At 40.0% G+C, this 10,364-nt stretch overlaps 1 protein-coding gene across 1 annotated transcript in view; it reads left to right on the forward strand.

The window, feature by feature from the left end:
- Positions 1-7,694, forward strand: part of LOC114145503 (protein disulfide-isomerase) — a 28,115-nt gene extending 20,421 nt beyond the window's left edge. Inside the window, exons 9-11 of the mRNA XM_028019127.1 lie at positions 6,664-6,845; positions 6,974-7,063; positions 7,147-7,694. Of these exons, the coding sequence (XP_027874928.1) occupies positions 6,664-6,845; positions 6,974-7,063; positions 7,147-7,227 (353 nt within the window). The 3' untranslated portion in view covers positions 7,228-7,694. The remainder of the gene's footprint in view (positions 1-6,663; positions 6,846-6,973; positions 7,064-7,146) is intronic.
- The last annotated feature ends 2,670 nt before the right edge of the window (positions 7,695-10,364 follow it).

Below are 10,364 nucleotides of genomic sequence, written 5' to 3' on the forward strand. Positions count from 1 at the left end.
AGGCCTTGAGGCAGGCGGTTGTATTCATGTAGTCCAAATGGGGATGAGAATGCTGTATATTTTTTGTCAGGGAGGGTGAATAGGGACATTATAAAAACCTGACGTCAGGTCCATCGTTGAGAAGAACGCATTACCACCAAGGGCAGCCAAAGCATCAGCTTGATGTGGAAGTGGGTAAGCATCCTTCACAGTTCTCGCATTGAGCCATCTGAAGTCAGTGCAGACTCTGAGGTCACCATTTGGTTTCCATACCAGAACGAGTGCAGACACATACTCACTGTTTGACTTCTGTATAATGCCTCTCTCTTCCATTTCATTCAGAGTCGTTCTCAGTTTCTCATACTGGCTTGGCGGTATGCGTCTGTAGGGTAAACGGTATGGCTTGTTATCAACAAGACGGATGTGGTGAATGAACCCCCTTAGTTTCTCCACAATCCTTCTTGTGACGGGAGAAGATCGACTCATGCTGCACAATGAAGTCAAGGAGCTTGTCTTTCCACTGCAGTGGCACTTCACATGATTTCAGGTCAATGTCTTGCAGACCCAGAGCCTTCAGTGCATGCATCATGTCCTCCTCTGACCTTGGCTGCACAACTTCACTCTGTACACACTGCATATTACACTCAATCTTGTCAGCTTTTGGTAGGTCTTCAACTGCAATACATGGAGACACATCTGCTAATTTGGCATTTCTTGTCAGTACTACAACTCTGTCTGTAGGATTGATGACCCTAACAGGCACAAATCGATCTCCCCAAAGAGGAGTGACAACTCTGCCAACAAAGATGTGTCCCAGCTTTAGACCGTGTTGGCTCAACAATCACTGTACTGCCTGCCGACATCACTACTGACTCAGGTAACTTGCTCCAGACAAGGTGTTCACTCTGTGGTTTCAGGGTCACACAACTCTTGACTTTCACTGTCCCTACTTTATCTGGAATTCAATCACCCCTCCAACATTCTGTGTTGGATAGTAGTGACAGAAATTGGCAGTGGTCAGGTGTCTGGCCATTGTTTGGTGCGGAAACTAGTCTCCAGTAGCTGTCAGTGTTCTTTAGTTGGGTTAGAATGTGTTTTATGGCATTGCTGCCAAGAATCACCTGTTCTACTGTACAACTCATAGAGGGATGCATTATCTTGGATTTCTGGAAACTCATTACTGATGGGAGGCTTATTGAGTTCATCTGCACTGCCTCCCTTGTGTGCAGACCAGTCAATTTTCCTGATGCTATGGGGCAGCTCTTTTAGTTGGGCAGTTGTGGCGTGAATGGCCTGGAGCATAACACTTGAAACAGAGCCTATTTTCTCAGCAATGCGACAAGGCACTGTGGTTGTCAGCTTTGCAAATAATGCGTGGTTTAAACGTGAAACCATCAATTATGTCCGTATTGTCTACAGGTCGCCTGGGTGGAGTTCGCCTTCTTACATGTGATTGATCAGAGGCTCCATGCAGCAGAACCTTCTCTAACATGAACATTACATCTGTCAGGGAGACATACTGAGGGCTGTGTGACTGGGAGTACTCCTGACTGTTGTGTGTAGTGACCAAGCCATGGTCCACCTCTGCTTTGTGCACTTTAATGTCCACTGTCTTCTCGTGGTGCACTGGGGAAGTTACTTTACAGCTCACCTCAGCATGGTACTCATTCAGCACCTCCAGGACTTCACACACTGACCACCTATCAATAGTTTTGGACCTGAAAGTGAGAGTCAGGTCTTTACAGGGACAATTTCTAATACACATACGTGTCACCTCCATCTCAGGGTTTTCAAATAATTTGCCCTGTTCTCGGACAAAATTTATTGGTTATTTTAAACTTTTTTAACAAATAAAAAACTGCAAAGTGGGGTGTGCAATATTATTCAGCCTCTTTACTTTCAGTGCATCAAACTCACTCCAGAAGTTTAGTGAGGATCTCTGAATGATCCAATGTTGTCCTAAACGACTGATGTTGATAAATAGAATCCACCTGTGTGTAATCAAGTCCACCTGCTCTGTGATAGTCTCAAGGCTGTGTTTAAAGTGCAGAGAGCATCATGAAGACCAAGGAACACACCGACATACTGTTGTGGAGAAGTTTAAAGACAGATTTGAATACAAAAAGATTTCCCAAGCTTTAAACATCTTAAGGAGCCCTGTGCAGGTGATCATATTGAAATAGAAAGAGTATCTGACCACTGCAAATCTACCAAAACCCCGACGTCCCTCTAAACTTTCATCTGGAACAAGGAGAAGACCGATGAGAGATGCAGCCAAGAGGTCCATGATCACTGGATGAACTACTGAGTACTACAGCTGAGATGGGAGAGTCTGTCCATAGGACAACAATCAGTCATACGCAGGAAGAGTGCCAAGAAGAAAGCCATTTCTCAAAGATATCCATAAAAAGTCTCGTTTAAAGTTTGCCACAAGCAACCTGGGAGACACACCAAATGTGGAAGAAGGTGCTCTGGCCAGATGAAACCAAAATGAAACTTTTTGTCTACAATGCAAAATGCTTTGGCATAAAAGCAACACAGCTCATCACCCTGAACACACCATCCCCACTGTCAAACATGGTGGTGGCAGCATCATGGTTTGGGCCTGCTTTTCTTCAGCAGGGACAAGGAAGACGATTAAAATTGATGGAAAGATGGATGGATCCAAATACAGAACCATTCTGGAAGAAAACCTGCTGGAGTCTGCAAAAGACCTGAGATTGGGACAGAGATTTATCTTCCAACAAGACAATGATCCCAAACATAAAGCAAAACCTACAATGGAATGGTCTGGGAGGAGATCCCTCAGGAGACCATCCGCCACCTCATCAGGAGCATGCCCAGGCGTTGTAGGGAGGTCATACAGGCACGTGGAGGCCACACACAATACTGAGCCTCATTTTGACTTGTTTTAAGGACATTACATTAAAGTTGGATCAGCGTGTAGTGTTATTTCACTTTAATTTTGTGTGTGGCTCCAAATCCAGGCCTCCATTGGTTAATAAATTTGATTTCCATTGATGATTTTTGTGTGATTTTGTTGTCAGCACATTCAACTTTGTACAGAACAAAGTATTCAATGAGAATATTTCTTTCATTCAGATCTAGGATGCGTTATTTGAGTGTTCCCTTTATTTTTTTGAGCAGTGTGTATATGGAAAAAATTAGGAGGTCACTGCACTTAATCCCATTGAAAGCCTCATGGTTATTCCACCAAATATTGATTTCTCTTCTTGAGATAAAACATATGTATTATTGTTTCTAAATGAATAGAACTTGTTTTCTTTGCATTATTTTAGGTCTGAAAGCACTGCATCTTTTTCGTGATTTTGACCATTTCTCATTTTCTGCAAACAAATACGAAACTTTTGCTTGTAATTTCGGAGACATGTTAGTAGTTCATAGAATAAAGAACAATGTTCATTTTACTCAAACATATAGCTATTAAAAGTAAAATCAGAGATCATTTTAAGTGATCTCTTAATTATGTATATCTAATTATCAGTGACGTGAGGTTCACAGCTGGTTAGGCACTGACTTCATCATAATCAAATATACAAATGTAGACCACCTGCATGTTATTGTTTACATAAGGAAATTTCATGCATACGGACAACGCTGGAGGGCAAAAAGAATTCTTTTACGTCATCCATAGCCACACTGTTGTGGTAGAATAATTCCATTAACTCAATGAAACTTGGAAATTTAGGTGTCATTAATTTCATGCTATGCGCCACAGCAAAGGGAAAAATCGTTTTAGTACAACTCAAAACCACTTCTTTCTCGCTCTCTGCATTGACCAGGCTACACACCTTTCAGGGTCCTTGTCTGTTGCAACTGACAACAACGCCCCTAAAACACACTGAAATATTTCCCATACAAAGAGCAGAACATTCAGTCCATTGCAGTAGTATGGTTTTAGGCTTAATGTTTATTTTGCGATTATTAATAAGTGGTTGCTGTGGTACGAGGAGAAAACTATTGCTGCACTTTACTACAGCTAGCTCGCTGTTACTGTCTCTTACTCTGTAGTTGTGGAGTCACAATGTCTGGGATCATGAACGCCCCTGCCATGAGGCAAGAGAACTGCCTGCCTCACCTCGAATCTGTTCTCTGCCGTTTCTGATCGCTCCTCAGCACATGAAACTCGTTACATGTAACCCAGCTGTATTTTTATTTGTCTATTCTGTGTTATTTGCTTTTCTGTATTGCTTTTACTTTATGGGTAGGTGTCCCTTTAAGAGCAAAGTATGTGTCGCGAGATTAGTTTCTGTTGTACATCTAGAGTAACGGTAGTTACACTTCCTGACCACTGGGGAGCACTAGGAGAGGACACACAGAAACGAGTTCGAAGAGGAAGTAGTTCATGTTGTACCCCATGTTAGAAGCAACAATAAAGAGCACGGCTTTTCAACCGGATAGCTTCTCCTATCTTCCCTCATATCATGACAGTATGACATTACTTTACGGCAGCATTCCGACTGCAGTTGCTAGGGGAATTCCCGGGCTTCGAGTTTCAGAGCTTCTGCAGAGCAGAGACATGCTGGTCTCTGCCTACCTTCTGCATATCGCCCGACTTCTTTATACCTTTTCATGTTTTCCTGCTGGTGCATTATTGTGGCCAATATTGTGGCCGGTGAGAGGAACATTGGGAAGGTGTTCTTGTGCCTGCGGAGGAAGAGAGAGAGCCTGCTGAGTTTTCCGTGTCTGTGGACTCCTGCCATCGTCATTCTGGGTTGCCATCCCAGTCAAGACAACCTCTTTCATTTATCTACTTTGTATGCATCAGACACACACAAAAATATAGAGCTCAATATGATTTTTTTTTTTTTGCTGGCCAGCTTCTTTTAATTTTATTTTTCTACCAAGGACCCTGAAAGGATTCTTTGCGATCTAAATTTTATTCTATTTTATTTTAACATTGAGAGGACTTGCTACTGAGACAAATATAATTTGTCCCACATAGTTCAGAAGCGTGTTTAAGTGAAATAAGCACAATGCATATATTCCACTCATGTTTGGAGTGAATGTTGTTTTGTTTTTTTTGTTGTTGTTTTCCAGGTAAACTCTGTGACCGAGTTAAGACGAAGTTGGATGTGTCCAGTGACTTGTATTAAACATAACTGGTTGATGGTAAACTGCTATCTGAACCGGAGTAAATTCTACTCTTTGGTTACACACACGCAGTTGGTGACAAAAAAGAAACACTGTACATTATATACATAAGCTAAATTATGGAAAATCTGTTCATATATTAAATGTTTTTTAACCATTTTATTGGCGATGTACAGACAGGAGGAACATGTTCTCATAGAATGGCAGCCAGTGAGAGGTTACGCAATCGAAGGTGAGGCTCAGCTCGCTGCTGCCTCACCAGCTGCGCTTCCGAGCATTTGAATGGGAAAATGCAAAAATTCAGCAATTTTGAAGAGAAAATAATCTAATTGTAGTGATGTCATCAGAACGTACAGAGTGTTTTCTATTAAATTGAGTATTGTATTTTTGATTACAAGTTTATTTATTTTTTTCTATTATTATTATTATTTTTATTTTTTTATACTTTAAGAGTTTATTTGAGTTAGAAGTAATTGCTTAGTTTTTTTTTTTTGCTTGTTTGTACTTTCTGTGGGCAGAGGCTGTGGCTTTAAAAGCAGGTCTCTGCTCCACAGGGAGGCAGTCTGTGGCTAGACTCCTGAGAAGTCGCACTGAAGGTGATGGACTCTGACAATGAAGATACTGCTGTTTGTCTGATTTTAACCTGCCTTGGACGTCCTTTGTATATATTCTGCACCTGCCATCTTTGTTCACCTGTAGAAAAGCTTAATAAATTTCACTAAAGTGATCTCCGACCTTGGCCAGTCATTTATGTTTGACCGAGTCATAATAGAACTCCGTCACACTCTGCTTCACTTGCCTCCCCTGACCGCACGTCACTGATTATATATATATATATATATATATATATATTTCCAGCAAACGTTTCGGGCGAGAGGCGGGGTCACCCTGGACAGGTCGCCAGTCTGTCGCAGGGCAACACAGAGACAGACAGGACAAACAACCATGCACGCACACACTCACAGAATTTAGAGAGACCAATTAGCATGAAACTCACAAAAGAGAGACTGTTAGGTAAACAGTCATGTTTTTGGACTGTGGGAGGAACCCGGAGTACCCGGAGAAGCTACGCATGCACAGGGAGAACATGCAAACGCCATGCAGAAATACCCCGGGCCTGGAATCGAATCCAACTGTGCTACCAACTGCGCCACTGTTTGGCTTCAAAATGACAATAAAAGTTTATGGTTCCGACCTAGCAAACACAAATGTGTGCTGACTAGCTTGTATGTCAAATTACTATATTACCAGAACAACATTTGTCAGCAGTTGGTTCCCGGTAAATGTTTGACTTTCTGAGCATTAGATCCAAACTTTGGATCATAAGCATGGTTCCTACTTATGAACCATAAGTCGGCCAAAAAGTCTTACTGATAAAAGTGTTTTGTCAGTGTCTAGTGTGATCCACTATTCAAGAAGGTTGGAGAGGGATTTTTTTATAGATTATCACCCTTTCATGCTGATTAAATGCTTGAGACTAGTTGTGAGGAGTTAATCCTTGGTTTTCTTCATCTCTTCAGTGTAGTGTATAACTGACGACTGTTGCTCCCTATGTCTGTTGGATCCCAGATCTGGCATACAGTGAAATGTCCCGTGCCGTGTTTCCACTGTGGGAGGAGCTGGCTGAAGTCGTCAAGGATTGGGAGGATGTGGTCATTGCTCAAATCGACGCCTCGGCCAATGATATCAACATGTCAATGCAGGGTTCCTACCCATCCCTCTGCCTGTTTCCTGCTCTGTACGCTGAGAGGGTATGTATTACTCACTGGTTCATTTATTGCAATATTCTCAGCAGTAAATCATCTGAATGTTTTTTTTTTTTCTTTTTTTGCCTGTTTACAAATTACAAAGCATTGAATATTTCTTTTGTGACTTCAAGGTGGTGGTTTATACTGGGAAAAGGAACATAAAAAACTTGGTTAGGTTTATGGATAAAGAGATGAAAAAGGCCAAAAGAGACAGAGTTAAGGTAAATTGTGCAGCAGTTTTTAGGAGTATGAAATCTGAAATATTTTCTGTGGAAAATGAGATTTTTACTCCATGTTATTCCAGGAGGATGAAGACAGGATGAAGTACATAGAGACTCTCAAGACAGAAGAAACAAAAAAAAACAAACCCAAAGATGAGCTTTGATACAGCAACTCAAAGTAATGTCTGTATGCGTCATTTGGCTTTTAAGAATTTTTTTAAAACATTTTTTTTACTTGAACCACATTCCTGTGAAAAAGTATTTTCTACCTTGCAGATGACCTCTGTTTTAGAGAATCACACTTTGTTTGAGCAAATAATTTCCATATATTATTACATTTTCTTTATTAACATCTAAATCAAGCTTAAAAATAGTTAAAGCAAGAATGAAATGCAAATTACCACATTTTCTATTCATTTTATTACTACCAGACCTGTAGAATCAGAAAATCTCTTAAGTGCTAGGGTTGGTGGCGGGTCCGACTCAAGGTAGAGTTTAATGAAGTAAGGCTAAAAGATTTTCAATGGTCCAATTATTTAATGATCTGATTGAAGAACTTTCACAAACAGATATTTTCATGCAGAAGTGGGTTGCTTTGGATCCTTTAATAAATTAAATTGTTGTTTGAAAATGCTTTTATCATGTTTTTTTGCTATGCTTTTGGCCCACATGCAGAACACTTCCAGGAGTCACTGAGAAAATGTTAACTTTACTGAACAATCAATGAATAACAAATGTGCATCTTTGTCCGGGAGCCTGGCGATGCGGGGTGAGCCAGAACAATGGAAACCGAGTAGATGAATGATGGGTAACAGTCACTGATGAATGTGTTTTTGAATGACACTCTTACTGATGGAGATAGAAGTGAGTCTGCCTGGGGGAAAGTGATTGGGTTCCAGGGTTCAAATCCTTGTGTGGGTGTTAATCCAGAGTTGTGCAACACTGGGAGCTGGGGATCCATGAATCGGTCTGGTGGAGGTCGCTGGATGGTAATAGCATTGGAGGGTAAACAGGTTACGCGGCACAGGCTTGATGGAGGAGGAGCAAGACGTTGCCAGTCATGGACTTCACAGTCTTGAGAGCACTGCTGAGAAACCAAGGCAGCACAGAGCACTGCTGAGAAGACCTTTAAAGGATATAGAGATGGGAATGTCAGATGAAACCCCACTTCGACTCTTGTGTTGTCTTGCCGAAAACCATGTGACTGGCACCAAATGATGCCTCATATTACATGGGACACATAACTGCTTCATTTTGCGTGTCGGTTTTCAAAATAAAAGCATGATGAGCCATGCTGTTTCATGGGTTGTTGTAAGTAATGTGGTATCAGAGCATCAGAGGAGAGTATTTGTCATCAGCAATGGATGAAATAAAAGGAACACTGACCAACATATTTGATGTGCATTGATGATGACACTCATCAAAATGTAATATTTACTTTTTTTCTTAATTGTTGACTGCACTGAGTTTTTATGTATATTTTTGTGTTTTTATGACTTTGAACTGCATTGTTGCTGAAATGTGCCTCAAAAATAAACTAGATTGAATGATTGAAATGGACATTTGGGAACACTTTGAGATGATCGCTCACATTATGATTCTTAAATCTTATTGTGGTTAATTAATCTTATTGTGAATTAACCCCTCCATCCTCCCCAAATACCCAGTCTGGAAAATTTCACTATTTGGAGTTTGATCAGCAAGACTTATATAAGTCTGTTTCTTCTTGAACAGAAGAAACAGACTTAAAGCTGCTGGAAGAGTAAAATTCTGCACATGACTAAATATAAAGGACCAGAGCCAAGTAGACATCCAAAAAAAGAGGATTTTGAAGAATTTTAGGTTTTCAGGAAACAAATCAAAACACAAAGAATGTCTGTCCCAACAAGCACTGGACTCCTAAGACACTAAAACAGCAAATGTCTTTATTCTCTGACATGGAAGAAAACACAACAAAACAAAAAGCAGGATTAGTTCAGCTAGAGATAATTTTAATAACTAAAAATAGGTTACAGTTAAATAGGATTTAACTGACTCTACTGTCACTAAACATGTGTTTGACAAAAATTTTCTGACAGTATTACATATACAAATTTGTGGAAGTATGATTGGAATGACAAGGCTGTCATAGTTTCAGCAGCAGATGTCACTACTGAGTAATGAATGGAGCATTGAGCAATGAACTTTTGGGCAAAGCAAAGGGCTGGAAAGCTTCATTTCTTCATGAAGCTTCATTTGGCCAACACTAAAAGGAGATCTTAAATGTAAGTCACAAAATACAAAAATCTCAGAGATCAAACACTGGGTTTCAGCACAGAGTACTGAGTGTACCATGGTTAACACTCAGTCGCTGGACTGAGGAGCCAGTTGCCATCGGAGGACTGGCAACTCTCCTCTTGTGCTCTTGCTGTTACTCAGCAGGTCCATTTTCAAGTAAACAGTACTTGAAAATGGACTGATTGAAATACTTGAAATTGTACCTAAGCATTTTCAAGTGGCTCCCTCTGGTGGATAACCGTCGGAACTGGCCAAAACCCACACGGAACTCAACCCCCAGCGTTGTACACAGGTTTCCTTTGTCCGATATTGACAATTGTTGATGACCAGAAAAATCTTAGGATACAGATTACAAACTGTGTGGCCAATATTATCAAATAAAGACTTCAGCTATTGAATTCTGACAACCAATAACATTTTAGGTTATATAATGCAAACAAAGTGCTTTAGATTTTCCTCTATTTTTTATGTTTTGGAATAACCTAAAATGAAAGAATAAATCATAATTTAGTTTACTGGGGGTTTTTTTTTTTTGGTCTTTTCCTTCGTATTGGCAGAAATGGGCAAATATGAACTTCATTAAGGAAGTTTCGTTATTTGTTTTTGCAGACACAGAGACATAAAAAGACAAAAAGTTAAAACCAGAAATTTATGTACACCACTTAAAAAAACACAATTTTTTCACAGTTTTAAGTTAAATCAGACCAAATGTCACTTATTTTAGGTTAGTTAATTAACAAAAGTATTTTTATTTGCTAAATAATGAGATAATTTGTCAGATTTATTTATTTTCTGTCTTCAAAATCAAAAGTTTACATAAAGAATGGCCTTTAAACTGTGAGGGGAAAAGCCCAGATTATGTTATGGCTTTGGAAACTCCCAATAGCTTAACTGAAACATTTAATTGGAGATTCACCTGTGGTTATAAGGTGGAAATAGGTTCAGTGTCCAAGAGATGAACATGTTTCGGCCCAGAATGTACAAATCAAACCCAGAAGAAAAACCAAAGACTTTGTGAAGATGA

The sequence above is a fragment of the Xiphophorus couchianus genome, chromosome 5 (genome assembly GCF_001444195.1).
Source record: "Xiphophorus couchianus chromosome 5, X_couchianus-1.0, whole genome shotgun sequence".
Lineage (NCBI taxonomy): Eukaryota > Metazoa > Chordata > Actinopteri > Cyprinodontiformes > Poeciliidae > Xiphophorus > Xiphophorus couchianus.